Genomic DNA, 22,646 nt, shown 5'->3' with positions numbered 1-22,646 from the left:
ACTGATATCTTTCTTCTTTTGCATATGGGCTATTCACTGATAATTAGAACTGACACTGTTATGCACTTGTCGTGATTGTTAGCATAATCATAATGATAATTTTTGAACTGCAGGCAGTCTTCAGCATGTATGCATTGGAATTTGTGGATTTCTGTAAGTGATTATGCAATACCTGTCTTTTTTGTTTAAAATTAATAATGTTCAGAAATTCTATGTGCTTATCCTTTTTCTTCCTGCAGTAATTGAGACATAAGTGTATGTACTTCAGTTTCAGTACTAGGAGTGAAATAATAAGCTAGTTTTCCTCTGGTTTTGATTTTTACTTCATGCAATATATGTGCTGGACTGTGGTGGCTGCTTCCTCAGTCAGTCTCTCTCTAAATTTCTGCATTACTCTATGTTTAGCTAATATTACAAACAACAGAGAGTCTGCTGCTCCAGAGGGTGACAGAATTTGCACAGCCCTGGCCATATATCTGAACACAGGCAGATGTCAGTGCCAGGCTACCTTTTTTCCTTCCTTGGATAAATGAGCTGAAGAGTCAGCAAAGCACTTGGATATGTGGTGTGTTAGTAAGCATAAGAAAGGATCTTAATGTTAAATAGAATAAAAAGCTGTGATTTTCTTTTCGTGCAGATTTTTCTGCACTAGCTCTATGTGTTTCAGCATTGATGGAGAGATACAGGACCTTGAGCAGGCATTTACAGTCAACTTAGGATAAATAACTGTACTGGATGAATTAAATCACCTCATACCTGTCTTACTACCTCTATTTCTCCATAAGGCATAAAAAAGAAACTACACAACTCCAGAACTTCTAGAGAGTTCGTTTCTACTTATATCATGCTTAAACTTTTGGTTTGGTACTGAAATGTTGGTATGCATATTTCTACATAACTGATAAGTCCAAATAGAACAGACACTCAATGAAACTTCTCATCTGCACTTTAATATGAATTTGGATGTGCCTCTGCCAACTGAAAGCTGGTATTACCAGCTGATGAGGATTTTGCCAAGAAGTACATCTAGTGAACATAAATGCTGGGTAGGGAGAAGTCAGCAGTGAGTCTACCTGTGGCTAATCCTTTGAAATTATTGTGGTTTGGGTAATCTTTCATGTAAGATGCAGTAACTTACTCTGTGTATACTCCATGTCCAGCTTTATGCAGGATGAAATAGGATAGTTTAAACTGTCATTAGAGCATGTGGATATGTCCTGACACTAAACTCCTTTGAGAGGAGCAATTACAGAAATGCTGCTACAACTTTCTGATTAGAATCATCAGCTCCTGCAGTTTTTCTCCTGGTCCTTCTCCAAACAATTATTACTTCTGATTTTATTAAGAATTAATATTCTTCCTACTGTGTTCAAGGTTCTGAGTTTCATGCAGAAGACTTGAGTCTTATGCATATAATTTTTGAATTTATATGTAATTTTTCCAATGAGATTATAAAAGAACTGTTTCTCTGATCTGCATTTGCATTGCCCCATATAATCAAGTAAAAAAATTATTTTATTTAGCTGATGCATGTTCTTACTCCAATCTGTTTTTGTTGTGTTTTGAACAGATGATGAACCAGATGATGGTGCTCATCATTACTTTATCATTCTGGGTTTCGCCAGTCTTCAGTTGTTGCCTGTCTTGACTGACCTTGGGATTAACATTTCAAGTGTAATTCAGATTTCTTCTGAAAATTACAAGCCATTGCAGATATACTTAGAAGCAACTAAACTTAAAGGACAAACTTCAATTTCACCTGAAGGTAATCTGGTCATTAAAAAAAATGTGTAGAAAGGAGATAATTTTATATCCAGGGAATGACTGTTCTGGCTGTGGTGTTCTCCCTCTCCATGCCTTGTGATTATAGGGCATGCTACCTATGAGCAGCTGTGTTTGCCAGTGCCAAAGTTGTATTGCCATTATTTGGCTACCAAACCAAATGGTATGCCAGTGCAAAAACTGGACAGTAGTAAGAGGGACTGACTAAGCAGGCAGAGTTTGTGGCCACAGTAGCCACCAAAGGACAACATTTTGTCAAATGTATATTCTGTGAATTGTTAGGAAGTGAACTGCTAAGAAAGCTAGGCTCATTTGGTAATTTCAAGGAGAGTGGACATTGGCTGCTGCCCCAGCCACAGGAGAATATGCCACAGAATAATGCTCTGTAATTGTACTCATCTATCCCCAGGCTGTAACACCTTTCTTGAACTGCGATCCTGGTAAGCAGAAAGCTAAATATGTGTCATCAGTGATGGCTGGCTATCCTGAGCTGTAGTGGCATAACCAGCACATCAAGGGAGGTGGTTATTCACTGTTGCTTGGCTGTCATGAGAATAGAATTATGGACTCTACACTACAAGAAAGATACCAATAAACTCTATTCAATCCGGCAAACAGCCTTTCTATAAGGACTGACTAAAGGACCTTGAAAGATGAAAAAGTGATAGTGATCATGAATGGTCTTTGGAATTTTTAGGCCCCAGAGACAGGGTGAAAATCTGGAGAAAGTCTACTGGTAGAAAAGGATTGGGTTAGGGATTACTTAAACAAACTGGACACACATAAGTCTATAGGACCTGATGGGATTCACTCAGGCATACTGAGGGGTTGGTTGTGATGTCGCTGCAAGGTCACTGTCAATTACTTTTGAAAAAACATGGCAATTGGAAAACGTGCCTGAAGACTGGAGGAAAGCATCACTCCTATCTTCAGAAAAGGCAAGAATGACTCAGGAATCTAAAGGCCACTCAGACTTTTCTCAGTCTCTGGGAAGATGATGGAACAGCTAATCCTGTAAACATTTCTCAGCACATGACAGACAAGTAGTTGACCATTTGGCATGGATTTGCCAATGGAAGTCATTCTTAACCAACCCAATAACCTTCTATGACAAAATGACTGTCTTGGTGGTGGAGGAGGGAGTAGTGAATATTGTCTGCCCTGACTTTGGCACTGTTTACTCATAAAGAAGCTGGATGAGCAAACAGTGATTTGGATTGAAAAGCGGTTGAATGTCCTGGCCTATTGAGTATCAGAGGGGATTGGTGGTATGAGTCCAGCTGAACATCTTTGTTAGTGATCAGGATAGTTCCCCCAGCAGGTACTGTTACGATACACTGGGAGGAATGGCTGAAACACCACAGAATTGTGCTATTTTTCAGAGTAACCTCAACAGGGTGGAAAAATGATCTGGCAGGGACCTCATAAAATTCAGCAAGGGCAAAATCCTGCACCAGTTCATGGTGGGGGCTGGCTGGCTGGAAAGCAGGTCTGCACAGAAGGACTTAAGGGTGGTGACACTAAGCTGAACGTGAACCAGCACTATGCCTTTGTAGCAAACAAGGCTAATGGTATCCAAGGCTGCATCAGGTCAAGGGATTTGAACTTTCTTTTGTACTCAGTACTGGTATGGCCACACTTGAAGTTCTGTGTTGAGTTCTGGACTCCTCAGTATAGGAGAGATATGGAGCTACAGGGAAGAGTCCATCAAATGACCACAAGTATGCTCATATGAGGAAAGGCTGAAAGAGCCTGGAGAAGAAAGAGCCTGGAGGGAACTCATCAATGTGTATAAATGCCTGAAAGGAATATGCAAAGAAAAAGAAGCTGGGCTCTTTTCTGTGGTGTTCAGGGACAGGACAAGAGGCAATGGCAAATCTGAAGACAAAGAAACACTTATTTACTGTAAGGGTGGCTGAATGCTGTCACAGATTGCCCAGAGAGGTCATGGAGTCTTCATTCTTGGAGGTACTCAAAAGCCATCTGGTCATGGTCCTGGGCAGTCTGCTCTTGGTGGCTCTGCTTGAGCAGAGGAGTTTTACCAGATGACCCCCACAGGTGCCTTTCAGGATCAGTGACTGTACTTGGAATAGAAGATGATGGCAAGATATAAGTAGGGGTATTTTTTAATCCCAAAGACTCTGAGGATGGAAATGTTTTAACAATACTTAGAGAAGACTGATACATGATTTTTGCTTTATGTTAAAGGGATACATTGTACCATGATTTGTCAAATACTTATATATTTTAGATGTAGAAGAAGAGAAAAGAAAGGAAGATGAAGCTAACAAAGACCTGGAAACATTTTGGAAATTCCTGGAGCCTGTTCTGAACAGTGGAAAGCATGGGTCAAGTCTCTTTGAAGTTGCCAGGCTTCATTATGTAGTTAAGGAAAGTGACTTTCCACCTGATTGGTCAGACAGTGAAATGCTGGTCAGTACATTCTGTTTTTACTGTGTATGGCATGCTTTAGGGTTTGTAACTTTTAAGAACACATTAGGAATTTAATCTCAAGTCTTCTCTGAAACAGAATCACAGTAGTTAGTATATTTGTAATCTTAAACAAAAAATTTCCTTTGAATCCAACAATTTTATTCAGTATTTGTTTACAAGGAGTCCATTGAATAAAAATGCCTGATTTGGAGTTTCTTAATGTTGTAGGCCACAGAAGAAAAGTTGTAAATTAGTTTGAGGTTTTATATTCATTCAGCATCTTGCCCAGTTTGCATCTCATTCAAGAATCACGTGTGTGTATGAAATAACAAAGAAGATATATTTTTGTCCTCATAACATGAGGCCTACTTACTGCACCTCAGAATAGTCACATGAGAAAAAATTACCTGAATGCAAGAATATGTTTGCTATATGATGTTGTTTTATCATATTCAGTACTGTTTCTTTTTGTCCAAAACATGGCTCTAACTTATTATAAGTAAGTAATAGGCCTGCTGAGTCAGGACTCTTACCAGGCACTGAAGGAGAAAGTGAATCATTAGAATTTTTTTCCATCCCACATTCTAGATACGTAAAAGAATGGTAAAAGAATCCCATATTTTTTGATATGCAGTGTCAGCAGTAAAACATACAAACTGCTAAAGCAAAATAAGGCAACATGTCTTATTTAACCTACTGTATTTGTAGTCTGTATTCTTAGGATTAAAGGACATTCTAGGATTAAACTACATTCTTCTAACCCTTATTTATAGTGCAATAGATTTTGTATACAAACAACTCACAGTGGTTTCCAAAGCACTTTCAAAAATATTTTCTTTGTTGAAGAGTCACTAATGGTTAAACTTGAAAAACTTTTGATGAGCATCTATGTCCTGAGCAGAGACCAGGCAACTTGAATTACAAAATTGTAATTAGTTTATACTAAACTTTACTTGGACCCCATTGACTAGCACAGGTTTTGTTACTTATGACTTTATAAAAAATCTTGTTTTGTTTAAAAGACTGTGAATTGAAAACCTGCAATATTTTATATAAAACTTTCATGGACTCTAATGATACTTTAGGAAGGTATGGATGCAAATGTGTTACACTAACCCATTCTTCTGTTGAATATTGAATTAGGAAAACAAAGGTATAAGAATATTAATGAACATTCTGTTTTCGCAGATAGAATTTCTTTCCCAAGTGGCTTTTCTAGTCTTTATATGTTATAAAAATGGAGACAAGTATTTCATAGCTTATCAGTGATTTGGGATTGCCTGTTTCCCAGTGCCATAAAGAGGCACTGAGTTCAGGAAAGCAGATGCTTAATACTTCTTAAGGGTTTGTTATTTTTCTTAGTGCCTAATGTCAGTTGTACTTCTTCGCTGTACTTTATTTTAGGAAACTTAAAATTAAGACATTCAATGTCATTAGCCATCTCTTAGAGGCTAACTTCTTATATAAGGGACTTGCCCTACTTTCACAGAAGTGAAAGAATCACTCAGAAAAGGACTTTTTACAGAAATTGTCTTAAAGTTATAATAATTCCATCCCTTCCACAAAGTCCAGGATGTACGGGGGAAGAATACATCCATTAAAGCTGCTGAAACTTGAATGTTTCATGTGGTCTCCAACAGGGTTTTGGTATTTATACAAAAACATTTAATATTTAAAATAGCAGTTGCTATTATTATTTTTATTCCTCCCAAGCTTTGGTGAAAACCACAGTACATGACCTAAAGAACCATGGCTCTTTCCTTGTCAGATTTTTGCATATATATAGCATTCTCCCTTTGGATATTTGGGCAGTATACTCACATTCCTTCACTCACAACTGTGGATTTCAAAATGCCATTCTTGAGGCTTTCTTTGTTTTCAAAGGGTAACAGAAAGAAAGAAAATAATATGAGATTATATTCATTACCTGGTTGGGGTTTTATTTTTCATCCTTCTAGAGCAGGGAAATGACTGACCTTGCAAATGTGCTGCAGATTGATCACTAATAAAAATGTACACACATTACAAAATATATTAATTTTCCTCTCCCGTTCCTTCCCATCCAGAAAAACTCTGTAAGTTCCACCTGCGAGACAGCAGACCTTGAACAGTTACTGTTAAGACAAGTTAGACTTTATAACAATTAAAGCACTTAGGCATATACAGTCCATACTGTGCTGTGTCAGTGTTAAGGCAAATAAAATGAAGGAGGTTTTAAAATAACTCTGTAAAAGGAATTGGTGGAGGAAACAGTCTCTTGGAAAATTTGTAAACAGATGTAGATCTGCTGGTTAAAGAGCTAACGACTCCTGTCACTAAGTTATATGACACTTTTATAAACAAACTTCATCCTTTGTATCTGATTTTCTGTCATAGCTTGCATTTGGTACTGTGCTGTTTGAACACATCGCTTGTTTGATGTATGACTGCCTGGACTGGAGAAGACAGCATTGCAACTACTTGGAAAACACCAAGTTTATTAATGTGCCTATGTTATCAGAGAGCAAATCAGCACAATCTTCTGCAGTTGAAGTAAGGACCCTTCTCCTCTTGTTGAGAATAACTAATTATAGGTTAGAATCGCCTGTCTTTAATTTTGTTGCAAAAATTCACTTTGGACCATCACTCTGTGAATAGTTTTCAGTGAATGAAATTTGTATTTTTGTCTTTTGCATTTAAAATTAAAAAAAAAATTAAAAAAAAAATAGCCAAGCATTGGGGAAACATAACAAGGAAATTGGAAGGATCCTACAGGCATAAAGTATCACAGGTGTAGAAATTCCTTAAATAGTGTCTGATGACACATTCTTGTGTCTGAAAAATCAATATGCCTGCACAGAGGTACTATACAATGCTGCAGATCTGTGAACTGTCAAAAAAAGATATTATGAGTTCTGTGCAAGATCTATTTCCTTGTTTTATTCTTAGTAGGCAAGAGTTTAAGTGGGCAGAAGAAAGTAGCATATTAGAACATGCATTACATTCTTACTATCTTGTTCCATTTAAAATTTTAGCATGTAGTCTAGGGTGAGTAACCAAAGCTAAATGAAATTAAGTTCTCCCACCTATTTGTGCAATACTCATTTGTTTTATGGTTTCTGTTTATTTTTTGTTAACTTCTGTTCACTTAGGAACATCCAGCATCACCGATAACACGTACAAAGAAAAAAGGGAAACCAGAAGAAATTCTGCCAACAGTAGTTTTTTCAGAGGGTATGTTTAAAGGATTAAATCATCCATCTGTAGCTTTTCAGTCTGTCAAACCATTCACTCATCCTCAAAATGATTTGTGCAGTTAGCTGAAGATGTATGTCCTGATGAATGCATTGTGGAAGTGTCTTAGTGGTGATAACCAAGTTCTTTAGAAAATCACATTTTCTCTCTGTTTCTGGTCAGAGTCAGATTTAAAAGATCTCAGTAATTTTGTTTGATCTCTAACTTTGTAAGACTCTTTTTAATAAATATTGTCTGAAGGTTCACAGAATCACAGAATATTCTGGGTTGGAAGGGACCCAAAAGGATCACTGAGTCCAACTTAGCCCTACACAGGACATCACACCATGTGCCTGAAACCATTTTCCATATGCTTCTTGAACTGTCAGGCTTGGTGCTGTGACCACTTTCCTTGGGTGCCTGTTCCAGTGCCCAAACACCTTCTGGGTGAAAATTTCTCTAATACGCAACCTGAGCCTCCCCTGACTCAAAGTGGGACTGCCCCAGTGCAGAGCAATGTGGGACAATCCCCTCCCTTGCCTGGCTGGTGGTGCTGTGCCTGATGCCCCCCAGGGCACAGCTGGCCCTCCTGGCTGCCAGGGTATTGCTGACTCAGATTCAATTTTCCATCAAACAGGACCCCAGTCTGTCTGTATATCCAGGGTTGGCTTATCCCAGGCAAAGAATCCAACACTTCTGCCCTTTTAGCTTCATAAGGTTGATAATTGCCCAGCCCTCTAATTAGTCAAGGTCTCTCTGCAGGGCCTTCCTGCCTTTGGGAGGGTCAACAGCTCTTCCCCATTTTGAATTATCTGCAAACTTGCAGAACTGACTTGGAATATAAATTGACATTTCTGAACAAACATATCTTAATGTTTTATCTCTGAAGAAACATATATTTATGTTTTATCTCTTAATATAGCATCTGAAGAAAGTTATTTTCTGTTTCCTTCTGTGGACATGAGGTATTACAATAACTTACTGAGTCAAATTCCTGAGGAGTTCTTTTCTGTACCCTTAATGCTGAGCTGCATGTTGGAACAGGTGGGAATGTTCTCTTTTCAGTTTTGGCCTAGAGCTAATATAATGAATTGCCCAAGATCAATAAATCCATCTGTTTAACCTAAAATATGAGACTGTGCATTGAGGCATTGAGCAAGGAGGTTCAATAAGAGTCAAAATTCCAAACTTTGATTTTCTTTCGTATTGTGCACTTACCCTGTACACATATACATATACATATACATATACATATACATATACATATACATATAGTGTTATTCCATAATTAATTTTTGAAAGCTATAAATATATTCAAATGTGGAGAAAGGTGCAATTTCTTATCTAAGTCAATAACAAGTTTTCGTGTCCCACAGCAATATTATTGATACAGAACTTTTGCTGATTTACTCAGTTCAAAGGTCTTAGGTGAAGCCTAACATAAGAGCATCAATGCTAGTGCTAGACAAATCTGATTTCTGCTGAGTTCAGGCACAATCTGTGATTTAGAAGAGATACGCAATATAATTTGGAAATCCTCCTTCTTTTAGGAGTAAAATTTCAGCATAATTTTGGGGTTTTTACTTTTTGTAACAATCTGCAAATAGACTCAGGTAAGACTACTCACAACTCACAAGTCCAGCACTTAATAAGCAATCAGTTTTTAATTACTTGTGTTCCTTAACAATTATTAACATTTTAAGTTAGAAATAATTTTCTTCTCATCCTTTCAAAAGCAACTGATAGGAATAGCATTTAATTCTGTTTTCCATAATCTTTGTTTTGTGCAGAAACTAACTTGTAAAATTGTATTTTTGCTACTTGTAGAAAAAATTAGGCTTTTCTCCCCTGACAGAATTTATGGGTGTGTGCTTAGCTTATAGCAGGATTTGCTTGATATTTCTGGTAAAGTTAAGCAGCAGTCATGATGTGATGGAAGCTAACATATGGTATATTTGCCAGGTTATTGCAAGTGAAGAACACCTTACACCACCAAGTCTGGTATCACCAGAGACTCAGGCAGATGGGTTGCATCGTGCCATTGCAGATCATATAATCTCTGTCCTTCCTTCTCTTTCACTTCCTATGAGTGAAAAAAAGGTTTGTGTTGTCTTTTGTTCGTTTCCTAAAATGACAAATCTCATTTACATTAATTAGGGGTTTAATACCTCTTCCTTTTCTTTTTAAACAGAATCTGTATGACTACTTTTCTCCTAAATACAGTGAACAAGAGACTGTCACCCCCCAGTACCCTCTCTTATTTAACTACCATGATGCCCTGGCTCAGCGGTTGCACCTGCTGAAGGTACAATGCAACCTATTTATATATAAATATTTCCAAAATTCACAGGCAATGAATGCTCAATGCACTAGAAGGGGGGGAGTGGTGTTTTTACAAAACAGGACAGCATATCTTTTTTCTACTGAGGTGGACACACCAAGACATGTTTAGTTTACTTAAGAAGTAATGAGTTACTGATGGAGGACTCCTCACAAACATGGAGCACAAACATACTGGTTTCAGTGATCTATTTGCATTATTAATGAGAATGTTTAACTTTTGGCATAGATGAGAGATATTACAGAACTGTTGATTTGCTGTTAAACACTGATGATACTGTGGAAAATGAGTTGCTAACTTGTTTACTGTGATTTAGCATGGAGACTAGACTGAATACTAAAATGTTGAGAAACAGAAGAAAATACATAGCATTTATTAATGAACACAAGAAATATATTCAGGTTGGCATAGTTGGAACAGAGTGTGTAACTAAGATACTGCCAAAGTCGAACAAAGGCAGAAAGGTTCAGAGGCTGCATAGTTTGGGATTATTGCAAAGTAACAGTTCCCAGACTTTCTGAATCAAAAAAGCACTGTGAATGTCTTGAATTTTTCCAAAGGCAAGGTGCAGTTTTGCCATTAAACTTTAAAAATTTGCTGAGTACAATACAAGTGATAATGCAGGTCTAGATTTCACAGCTAAGGTGTGTCTGTTTACAAATTATCTGGGGAATACTTTGGCAACCATTGATTAAAACTATTCAGAAACAACTCAAGTTTGACACGTTGGATGTATTCAAGCAGAAGGAAGGACTGAGTAATCAACATAAGAGATACTCTTAAAAAGAGATACTCTTAGAGACATACACTATGCTAGATGCATTTTATAAACTTGCCGAAGAGGAAATTCAGGATATAGTACAATGTTTGAGGAAAGAGTAGAGGACAAATATTTGCAGTTGAAGAAAAAGGTACCATAAGTGTGTAATACTAAAAGGAGTGAAACTGAAAGATACCACTACATCTGAAAAAATACATCCTTGGATATAAAGAGAGATGCCTCTTGTCACAGATTGATCAATAAGTTTATGGATTTCATTACAATGAAAAGTAGCATAGACCAGCTGAAAGATACATGGAAGGTACCTGCTGCCAATCTGAATAGATCAGTACATATTTCTGTATTTTTAAGTCTAGCTAGCAGAGACAACTCCTAACAAATGTATGTTATTATACTGTCAGTCATTCTCTTATGTGTCTAATATTATTCTGCCTACAGTATCTGACATTGTGATTCAAAACCACACTGTGGGCACATGTTCAAATTAAAGTTTATGTCCAACTGACTTAAGCACATGCTAATGTCTTCTGCTGTAGAAAGACTTCTTTATTCATAGTTTTTGGAATGTCAATAATGTGAAAGTTTAACTCTGGTACTTTGATTTCTGTTTCCAGGTCCAGGAGAACTTAAATCCAGAAAAGATTGAGCGTGAAATGATGGATAAACTGCCTCTTACAGAACTTATCCATTTCACCCCTCCTTCAACTGAAAACAGCACTAAACGCTTGGCCAGAGCTCATGAGCTCATGCATTATTGTACTTCTGGTAAAATGATATTCACTGATATAATTTCCATTCATTTTATTTCTGGTTGATGACCTTCTTAAATAGCAGGAATTTTGGGACAAGATTTTTAAGCTGCTAAAAAAACCTTTGCAGAATTTCCCATTTTCACATTCTTGCTTATATATAATTATAGCCAGCTATACAAGTTAACCCTATGTTCAGACTTCAGTTTTGTGGTTAATGGTAATGACTATATGAATGCTAGATATTGCATAACTAAGAGCTGGAAGTATCTTGGAACTGCTTTATTTGTTTATGTTTGCAAACATACAAACACTTATTAATTCTGAGGAAAAAAAACAACTGTTACAATTGCAATTTTGATTCTAGAATGTAGAATGCATTTTGAGTGACACTGATGTAAACTGTGTTTATTTATCAACTCACTTTTGGAGGTAAAGCACATGTATATTACAATTTTTATGTAACAATACACAGCTTTCAGAATGTATTCAGTGTAAGCTCTTGGTGTTAATAATTAAACTACTTTAAAACAGTCCCTTTATCAAACCAATAATACATTCACTTCTTCAACCGTAATCACTTCTACAGTTACTTTTTCTTGGAGTGTGCTTGCCACCATGACATACACTGGGAAACAATCCCAAAGACTACGTAAATACCCTTAGGCAGTATCAAAAATCTGCTGTAGGTTATTAAGAAATATAAACGTCCAAATCCCTTTGGTTACAATAATGTCATCATATAAGGCATAGGATTTGAAACTACTTTCCCAGCTCTTTCATACTGAATTCTCTATGTTGGATTAGTTTACACTTCGCTTTGTTGTTTCTAGTTGGTGGTATGTTAATTTTGGACAGTAAGCTATTAAAGTATTCACTATTGCTATAGTGTTCCAGCTGATGGGTTGAATTTGATGATCCTCACTGGGCCATACTGTACTGCCAGACTCTCCTAACTCGTAACTTAGTTAGCAAAGCCTTTGCTTTTATCAAAGGCAATGATTAATTTGAACAGAAAATGAGAGAGACAACATTCTCAAGATATATGACGTGCTTAGACCCTAAACCATCCTAAAGAGAAAACACTTCAAATTGAAGATATTCTTTATGCAATTTGGGCATTGTGCTGCCTGTCTTATACTTCAGTCCTTTGCATGATTGTCACTGTTATATGGACATGGATACATACAAGCATAAATAGGATTTATTATTGCTTTTGCACCTTATATACTTCTGTTTAAATTATGTGTAAAATTCTATCTGAAGAGAAAAAAAAAATTGATACTTTTTTGAGAAGTTACAGACAATGGAAACGTTTCATGAACTGAAAATAACTACTTGCTAATTGGCCTGATAAAGTCTACTCCATATTTTAAAATCAACATCATTTCTATGAAGTTAATGAGCCAGAAGGTATTCAAATGTAGGAACCACTTCATTTAAGATGGATAAATACTTAGGCATATATTTGCAATTTGGAAGTATTCAACTTTGAATGCAGTGTAAAATGTAGCCCACATAAGTTGATCCAGTACCATTAAGGAAATTGCTGTTGGCTTTTGCAGAGTTGCCAAGAACAATACACTTAAGTAGTTTTGTATTTATTTTCTGCTGAGCTGTAAGGACGTTTTCAGTTAATGATTGTAATTCTTTTTTAGAACTTCTCAGTTGGGCTGAAGTAGAAAGAGCCTTCAGAGTGTTTACTTTTGAAAGCCTGAAGCTGACTGGGCTGAGTGAGTCTGGTTTCCTGGAGAGCTCTGGATCTAGGGTTGGAGGTGATGCTGAAGTGTCTTATATCCCTTGGGATAATCCAGACATGTTTGCAAGACAGCTGAGACAATTCTTCCTTATGGAAAAGAAGCTTAATGAGAAATCTCCAAGAGGCTCTGGTAAAAAGCTTTCTGTTTACGTTATTCCTGAAGAATTTGAATCCATGGTATTTGTCTTACCATATAATTTGCTATTGCAGGGATGTGATTTTTCTTCCTTGTACAAGTCAACAAATTTTCAAGTATTATATAGCCTGTACATTGAGTAACTCTGTAGGAATATTAGAATAAAGACAAAAACTATTTTGTACTACAGCATTAACAATTGTAGGTGATGCAGAAATAATATTCTGAACTTCTAAATTTTCTTCTGCAGATTCTAACATAATGAAAAGCTGTTGGCCTTGTTAAAGGAGATGTGTTGGCCAAAAAAGCAACATTAAAAACAAGTGATTATTTTGTCAGGATGCAAGAAAAGTAGAAATTAGGTCAGTTTAAGCAACTATACCTTTAGGTTCATGATCACAGAATCATAGAATCATTGTTTAGGTTGGCACGGACCTCTAAAGGTCACCTGTTCTGACATCCCTGCAATTAGCAGCGACATTTTCAACTAGATCAAGTTTCTCAGAGTCCAATCTGACCTCCAGTGCTTTCAGGGATGGTGCATCCACCATACTTCTGGGAAATGTGTTCCGGTGTTTCACCACCCATATGGTAACAAATGCTTCCTTATACCTGATCTGAATCTATCCTCCTTTACTTTAAAACCATTACTCCTTATCCTATGACTCCAGGATAACTCAGACTCTAACTCCTCAGAGCCTTCTCCAGGCTCTCTGAGCCTGTCTTCACAGATGTTCTCCATCCCTGTACTCTAGACTCACTTCAAGAGATCCATGTGTTCCCTGTGGACTCCAGTGCTGGATGCAATACTTCGTGATATTGTCCATGCTTTCTAGTAGAGATGTCTAAGCAAGCAGCTTAGATGGGATCCTTTCCTTGGAAGACTGGAACAGACAAAAATGAGTCCTGCTTTTCTTCTGAATTTTGGGAATATTTTTGGATGCTTGTTTATTTTATTTTTGTACTATGTCATGATATTAAATTTTGCAGTTATAAGCATAACAACATTTCAGCACTTCTGTAGCACAAAAGTAAATACCAGGAAGATAAAACGTTTGCTTTCAGGTTTCTTCAGTCTTCTAAAGGCAGTCAGTAAACAGAGTAAGTTCCAAGAGAAGCAGTACCTCAAGATGTATGATTGGAAGCTGAGCTGGTTATAAGACACTTATAAATACTTTGTGATGCATTTTTCACCAGAAAGAGTTATTTCCCTGTACATGTGAATTTTGATCAAATATTAATGATGTCTGCCCTAACTTAGGGAATAAAGAATTCTATTAAAGGAAATTATTTTTTTTAATTAAGAGAATATAGAAGTTAAAGTCCTCATGTGATGCTGTTCATATCAGGTGCTCATTGCAACAATGGAACAACTGGTCAGATCTTCAGGAGAAGTACTATTCTGTCAGTAGCTTATGGATCTGTATAAACCAAATTAATTCAACCTTTAAAATTTGCATTTTTCAAAAATGTGTAAAAATACAGTTGGTCTTCCCTTTTATTTTAATGTCATCTGTGCAAAAGACTGCTTTTTAAAGTGTGAAGAAAAATGTTTTTTGTTTATGAATCTGGAGGATACTTCTGAGAGTATTTTTAGTGGGTCATCATGGGTCAGATAGAAAGGATGATTTAAGTGTGTTTTTTAAAGTCTTCTTTTTTTCTTTTAATTTTATTTCATTATCTGGCACTTGTCACTGGATTTCAAAGTGCTCTCTTAGTAAAGAAGCGTAGCAGAGCTGATTGTGTATTTACAGGACAAGTGTGGAAAAAGGAAGCATCAACTAGATGTCAGTCAAGGGAGACTGAGGAAATTGCATTGCTCCAACCTTAGTAGGGCTGAAATTTCTGGAACAATTCTTTAAATTCTGATTTCCATTTCCAGGGTATACAGAAACAAGTGATGAAGATGAAGGAGATGGTGTGGTTGGTCCTCTTTTGAACGTAGAATTGGATCTTCTTTATTCTGATATGGCAAGTGTGAGAAATGAAGTTAATTAGGCTTTATATGAGGCATCAGAAGATACTGCTCAATGCCAGGCTGTGTTACTGGAGATTCCTTTGCAATGCTGCATGCAAATGTTGATTTTGTGATGTTTGGCTAATACTAACACAACTTTTAAGCACTGTGAAATCACTTTATTTGAATTCCAAGATGACGAGTTTTGATGAAGCTATTAATGATAATTTTGTGCTGGTTTTGCTGAATACTAGGGATCAAATACAACCATGAAAGTTTAAAAAGAAGTTGTCAAACTGTGTCACACTAGTATAATGTGTAGTTTGGAATCTTCCAAATCACCTTTCTGCCATGCATCCCATAATAAACATAGCAATTTTAAAATTACCTCATAGGACATGTTTGAATACTTATAATTGCTTACAGAACTCAAAAACATTAAGCTAATAATAAAAGTATTTAGATTATTTTGCCATAAAAGTCCTAAACCAAACCTGCTTGGGAGTAATTGTATTTTTTATTAAACAGTGCCATATGGTCTGCACATATGCATCATTATGCAGTTAACTGTGATGCAATATGGGGTGCTGTCTATTAATCCAACAAGATTACAGTCAGTTTAATATTGACACTGAAATGTTGATATTCATTATTTTGATTTGTTTTATTTTGAGGTGAGTCTGGAAAATTATGGCTTAATACCAAGTTTAGAAGAAATAAAAAAGACACAGAGGCGTTGCTTGACAGACTGGAGTTTGGAAGAGCATTTTCAACCACATGTTCTTTGTCAGGTACCTGTGATCTGACAATCTCATATATACAGTCCTTCCTCAGAAAGCTATATAAAGTAATAGTGGAGTTCAGGGTATTTTTCTGCTTGATAACTGATTCAGTTTTATCTTTCATTTTTACCAAAACTCATTATGCTTTAGCTACTTTTCAGTTCATCATGTGAAATTTAGCTTGTAATGGGTTTTTATTTTCTGCTTTGGCCAAACTGGAGCTGTCCTATTTGGCAGCAAGTCTCTTAGCTGAAAGTGTGGTGGAGACAAAACACCTTGCCCTTATGGGTGATCCTCTGTGGCAATTTTGGGGCTCAGTGCAGTGGATGTGAAAACATACTTTGCAAATGCCTATGCAGTGCATGTTTTATGGGCAAATAGAAAATTTGCTTGTTACAGTACTTCACCCTTTAAGGGCTAAAAGCTTCATTCATAGAAGCCTTGCAAGCTAAACACTGAAACTTATCTTGCAGAAAGACAGAATAGCAAATCTGGAAGATATGTTCAAGTGTAGTTGGCTTGGATTGAGATACATCCTCTTGGGAGGAGTGGATTTTTAGTTCCTGTGCTGCATTGAGCTTCATAGGCTGTAGTTCTTATTTGAGCCTGACACATGCTATACTTAGGTGAAGGAAGTGCTGCTTGGACTTTTGCAGCACCACTTTAGTGTTACAATTTTTAAGTCTCGTCATGCATTTCAGTGCATGAGGAATCCCTTCATATGCAACATAAATAACTAATACTACTTTAACTATCAATTATTAGTGTGTCTAGTAAAAAGATACTGATGGAAAATAAAAGTAATAAAAAATAGCATTTTAATGCAGCCAAAAATAGCCTTTTGAGAGAAAAGTCATGGCAGTCAGGTGAAGTCCCAGATGACTGGATAAAAAGAAACTTTCTGCACATCTTTAAAACGAGTAGAAGGGAGAACCCTGGGATCTACCAGCTTAATCAACCTCAACTCTATTCCTGGGAAGATCATAGGACAGATCTTGCTAGAACCTTCAGTTGCATAGTTCTGAAAAATAATAGTTTAAAAGAAGGCTTTCTTCTCCCTATGACCGTAAAATAAGTTTCAACCTGCGGGCAATATAAATATTGAAAATGATGTGGCAGTACAGAGCAGAGTGGAATAATGTAGATCACAGCAAATCTGCTACAGGGATGTGTAGGTCATGCTATAGTAAATTGAATACCAAGTAAACTCAACTGATTAAAAAAGTAAATTAGTTTTCTTTTTATCTGGTATATGATAATTCTGATTTTGTTTGCTATTTATTTTAGTATTTTATTTTAAACCTAAGTATTTGTTAAATATTTTAATTTATTTGGGTTTTATGTAGCTGAAGTTTTTCTTTCATGGTCAGTCAGAAGGTGGAACATAGCTGGTGTTTCTTCTCAATATGAATATCAATGCAGTTTCAATTTTCACCTGCCTGAACAATTTGCTGGAATCCAAATGCTTTGAGTATATCTTATAGGAGAGGGTTCTGGAGCCCCTGTTGCTCAAAGCTGTGCTGTGTAGCCTCTGCACATATGCTACCCTCTGCAGGGAGGATGTACCTTTATTTCTTTCCTTTTCAGGTTCTTCATACCGCATCCCAAGAATATAGATGTATTGATACCTTTTATCATACCCAAGATAACTCTTTACTAATGGTTTTTCACAATCCTATGAATCAACGTCTTCTGTGCCAAGAGACTTGGAATATTGCTCTGCACTCTAATGTTGGATTCAGGTAATGGATTTTATCTTCCCTGTCTCATACAAAATAATTTTTGACTAGAGCCTCCATGACCTTAGGGCAAAGCTCTGAAATTAAGATATGGCTATATGACACATTTATGAGAAAGAAAGTCATGCAGGTCAAAAACAGTGCTGTATCAAAAGAATTCTTTTGAACTTTCCTGAGTGAGAACAATGCAGACTTGTAGCTGCTTATCACCAGATATAAAAATTAAAGTAATGTACACATCCATACAAAATCATATTAGGAATGCCACATCAAGAAAATTGCACTGGGACATTTCAGGTGAAGAATGTTAAAAAAATAATTCTGTCTAAGTATATACTTATAAGGTTTTTCAACCGTATATACATAAATTGAGTGATTTAGTGGGAATTTTGAGTGTTTTTGAGAAAAGTTCAAATCCCTTTGGTAATATTAGAATTTTTTGGTTTTTTGCAGAATAACACATTCTTCTTAATTACTTATCAATATCTGTTCACCAGTTAGAGTTGTGCAATTTGTTGATATGTCCACTATTAGCTCTTTATTCATTTTAGAACACATTTTTGCACTGAAGCAGTAATATAAATGGTGATGTAGATGCTAATACTATTCCAAATACTTGGCTGCAAATAGAATAACTGTCTATGTAGTGATATGTAAAAATGTTAAAATGCCATGGAAAGACAGCTGAGGTATCTTTAACTATGTCACTCTGGTGCTTGGTGGATTAAAAGATTTATCAAATAAAATTTCAAACAAATTATCCAGTATAAAAATACCTCCTCCACATTTGTGAGTCCTGTTACAGCAAATTCTCATGCAAAGAGGAAATGAAATTTCTGACGTTGCAGCAGCTTTTGACCCTGGAGATTCCAGTTACCTTCCTTCTTCTTTATGGGTATCAGGTCCTGTAGTTCATGTAGAACATCCAAAAATTCAGAAATTATTCTGTTTAAAGAGTAGGCAGCAGAAGGCTACATGTGAATATAATGGATGCCATTGAGTAAGGGAATCCAAAGGCATGGACACATGTACCTGCAAGGAGAAGTGTGTATATAAAACATTTTAATTCTGTTTAGAGTAAGTGGCCATTCTGTCAGGAAGCCAAATGAATTCAGGCATTATCAAAACCATTATTTTGCTCAAAGTTAATCTTAATGACATTTGTTTATAGTTTCATAGTAAACACATTACGCAAGTTACTGGAAAAAGAATAATCCTTTCTGAGAAATGCTTCTGAGTCAGACAATGGCAGTAGTGACATCAGAATACATATTAATAGAATGTGTATTTTAGACTTTGAATGACTGTTTCATTGGCCTAAATATTTTCCACACAAGTAGTCTCTTTTTTATTTATAACATATATTCATCTTCAAGTTATTCCAGTACTGGCAATTCTATGTTCCAGACTAGTTTTGCCTTTTGTTTTCAACGCCATAGGTTTTTATAGGTTGTACACTTTTCCTCAGAAAAGAAGAACAGAAGAATTAACAGAATAGCCTTCTCCTTACTGAGTATATATATGATCAACCGTTTCTCCATGCAAATTTCCCAAAGCAGACTCCACCTACATTGCAGAAGCTGGTAGAGATTTGTATATCTTGAAGCTGTACCTGAACTGTGCATTCCAGCCTGTGTATGTGACCTACATATTAATTCTCTTGGACATACAGCTGCAATAGAACTTTAAAACTGACATGAGGTCAAGAATTGATTGTATTGTCCACATGTTTCATACTCAAAAGCCTCTACTCGACATAGAGTTTTTGAATACAATTGAATCATATTGAACTTGTAAATACAAAATATCATGAAAACTCAGCACTGAATCTGATGCCTTCTTCAAAAGCTCCTTTCAATTTTGCACTAATGAAGTATTTTACTTTCAAGAACTGTGATAAAACTCCAAATAAGGGGTTGAACAGCAGTTGCGTATAAGATTCCCAGGCTTTCTCCTTTCTTGAAAGCATTTGTTTACAGTGAGCTACTTTAGCAGTCATTTCAGACACCTTTGGAGGATGAGACAATGCAACTCCAGATGCCAGCAGCAAACGCTGGATCAGTTTGTCATTCAGTTCTCACTTCAACTTAATTGTTACTTGTGAGTATTCTTAATTCATGACAGGTTATGGTACACTAATTCTCTCATCTGGATTTGAATGTCAATTTCCAAACACCTTTCTTGTCACACCAATAAAAAAGATCTTGTATTTCATACAATAACACTTCAGATTCTGAACAAACAAATTAAGCATAGTCTAAAAATCAACATCAGTCAAGAGCAACTAAGAAAATAAGCTGTTCAGTGGTAAAACAGTGAGGATGAAAATGAGTCTGAACCTTCTGGAACTGAATGCCTTGAAGTTTTCTGATTTCCTGGATTTTTCTTTAGGAGGAGGTGTTCTTTGGGAGACAAGTTTCTTATATTTCTTTGCAGAAAGGATAACCAAAATTCCAAGTATAATATGTACTAAGCAAATACCAACCAGACAAAAGTATCAGTTCCTGTAAAAACTGAGAGAAATCATATCAAATATGAGTATTATCTCAAAGATTATAGAATAATACTTGTATAAGAAACTGACAATCCAAGTGATCTTGTCTGACCTGAAATCATATTAGTGAAAACTGTATTGTGTTAAGTAGAGGGATATTCTGCTTTTCAGGAACTATCTTGAACTGGTGGCCAACTCAATTGAAGACTGGGTGAAAGAGGAAGAAGCTAAATACCAAAAAGAGAAGATGGGTAAGGAAACAGAGTCTTTTAAATTGGAAAAAGGTACAGCAGAAGGCCCTCTTGGACTAACTGTCAGTGCTATCAAAAAATCTGGCTTTACAAAGAAAGCCAAAAGTGGGTATCAATTTATTGTATTCTAGGAAATTAGTTTTTCATTCTAAGTGCTGAGACACAAATTTATTCAGAGCAGAGTTGCATTTTCTTTCATAGGATGACCTATGATGATTCATAGATCATATCTATGATCATATCTATGATTCATAGATGTTTTGACATCTATGTTCGCATAAACATGTTTTGGGATTAATTAAATGTATATATTTATATGTTCTACATCTTTCTCTGTTCTGAAAACTGACACCCTTAGTATCAATTTACATTTTTAATAGCTGTGCTTATAAGATTAAAGATTACATACAAATATGAATCTGTTCAGATGACTGAACATATGAAGAGGTGAGGAATAGTTAAAGCTGGCAACACAGTCCATGAAAATTCCTTTTTAAAGGGCAGGATAAAAGCTGGAATTCAGAAGCTGTGGGCTAGAAGCTAAAATTGGTACCCTGAATTGACAAGACTGCAGAGCAAACTTGAATTACAAGCAACGTTTTGAGTAGTGAAAATTGTAAGCAGTTCATGTAATAACTGTTCAGCAGATAGCAGAATTTTGTCTATTGACAAAAAAGAACTTCTGTCAAAATTGTCTACTTGTGTATTTAAATGACATGAAAAATGATTTGTTTATGTTTAACCTTTGCTTTCTTATCTTTGTTGAAAATGCCCTTTGAAATCTCCCAGGATAGGCAGTTAACATTTACAAAAATAGAAACATTACTCCTCACTCAACCAGTTAACACCTGTGATTATTGTTTGGAAACTAAAAGTACAGTTATGACTGCTAAATCATAATTTGCACATATCTAGCTGTCATGGGAGCTAGATTGAATCTTGCCCATGTGGTGCTTCATGACATTTATGATTCATAGAGTAGTTCACTTGCTGAAAGGACATAATCACCTCTCTGGAATATTCAGATGGGCAATGGTATCCTTAGGTGTCTTCAATTTCACTGACGCTGCAATTTCTACTTTATCATACAAAGTAATATAACTAGAAGCTTCTGTGTACTTTAAATTATCTTTTCTGTAAGGTAAATATGGGGTATCCAAGCATAGTGTAAAACTACACTTACAGAAGATACTCTTATCTTAAGTCATAGATGCTATAAAGCCATAATAGTAAATGAGGGATATGGTGAGTGTTTCTTTAGTGAAGGTTTGAAGGTTCAGATAGCATTTATTTGGGGTTTTTTGTCCTGAAAGGTTGCAATGTCTATGACTCTGGTATTGAGCTTGTTCTGGCTCAGTTAAAAACAAACTTACTGCCAGAGCAAAGCCTTCAATAGCAAGAAGCAGAGATCCAGTCTTTACACATGTTGTTAATATATTATTTAGTGTATTTGGTCCCCAGTTATGAGAATCAAGTTTCTTCTAACCTAAACAGACTTTCTGTTTTATTTCTAAATATTTTTAGGGTTGGTTTTTTTTTTATTGTGCTGTTATGCTTCCCCTATTTTTATATATGCATTTTTATTTACTTGCGCATCGGTTTTTTTCCCCCATTTTAAAAAATTATTCTATTTTCCTGTATTTGTAACCTCACTTATTCTCCCTTTCACTTTTCAAAGGTGACAAGTCCGAACCTGAGAATGTAACAGAGTCCCAATCCAAGAATGAAGAAAGTATCGTTATCAGAGAAGATTCTCTAAAGGTGAGGCAAAAAAATATATATGTTTCTGAAATGGACTAGATAGCACTGCTTTCTTAGGAAGGTAAAACTTTGTTGTTTACATAGACTTGACTGAGTCCTGCTAGTTTTTCTGCTCTTTGTTATTTTATGTATATGCTGTTTTCTGTAATTTATTCCTTATTGATTGTGAGTCATTTTACATTGTTTTCTTAAGGGAAGACTATTTGTAGTTAGACTACGCATTCCAAAGTAATTTATAGTTGCAATACTAGGAAGTAGTAGTAGTAGTAACTAGAAAGTTATGGATAATATCCTACTATTTACTGAAGTTTTCTGATTTTAAAGGTATGAAAAGATATGATCCAGATTCATGGAAGTACTTGTGTACCCAACTGTATATTTACTGTCTACAGCTCTTTGAAATTAGGGAATGTAAATATGATACCTCAGAGTTCCCTTTTGTCAGAGAATCTCATTTTATAAATTTAG

At 35.9% G+C, this 22,646-nt stretch overlaps 1 protein-coding gene across 1 annotated transcript in view; it reads left to right on the top strand.

Annotated features, from left to right (window-relative positions):
• Positions 1-22,646, top strand: part of SPAG17 (sperm associated antigen 17) — an 88,674-nt gene that overhangs the window by 28,539 nt on the left and 37,489 nt on the right. Inside the window, 14 exon segments of the mRNA XM_056483180.1 lie at positions 1,571-1,765; positions 4,034-4,215; positions 6,592-6,747; positions 7,347-7,428; positions 8,351-8,472; positions 9,391-9,528; positions 9,620-9,733; positions 11,165-11,315; positions 12,958-13,188; positions 15,077-15,165; positions 15,826-15,942; positions 17,521-17,675; positions 20,338-20,417; positions 22,096-22,178. Coding sequence (XP_056339155.1) covers positions 1,571-1,765; positions 4,034-4,215; positions 6,592-6,747; positions 7,347-7,428; positions 8,351-8,472; positions 9,391-9,528; positions 9,620-9,733; positions 11,165-11,315; positions 12,958-13,188; positions 15,077-15,165; positions 15,826-15,942; positions 17,521-17,675; positions 20,338-20,417; positions 22,096-22,178 — 1,895 coding nt within the window.

This window comes from Oenanthe melanoleuca, chromosome 1, assembly GCF_029582105.1.
Source record: "Oenanthe melanoleuca isolate GR-GAL-2019-014 chromosome 1, OMel1.0, whole genome shotgun sequence".
Taxonomy (NCBI): domain Eukaryota; kingdom Metazoa; phylum Chordata; class Aves; order Passeriformes; family Muscicapidae; genus Oenanthe; species Oenanthe melanoleuca.
The sequence above is the reverse complement of the archived record's forward strand: the minus strand, read 5'-3'. Positions and strand labels throughout refer to the sequence as shown.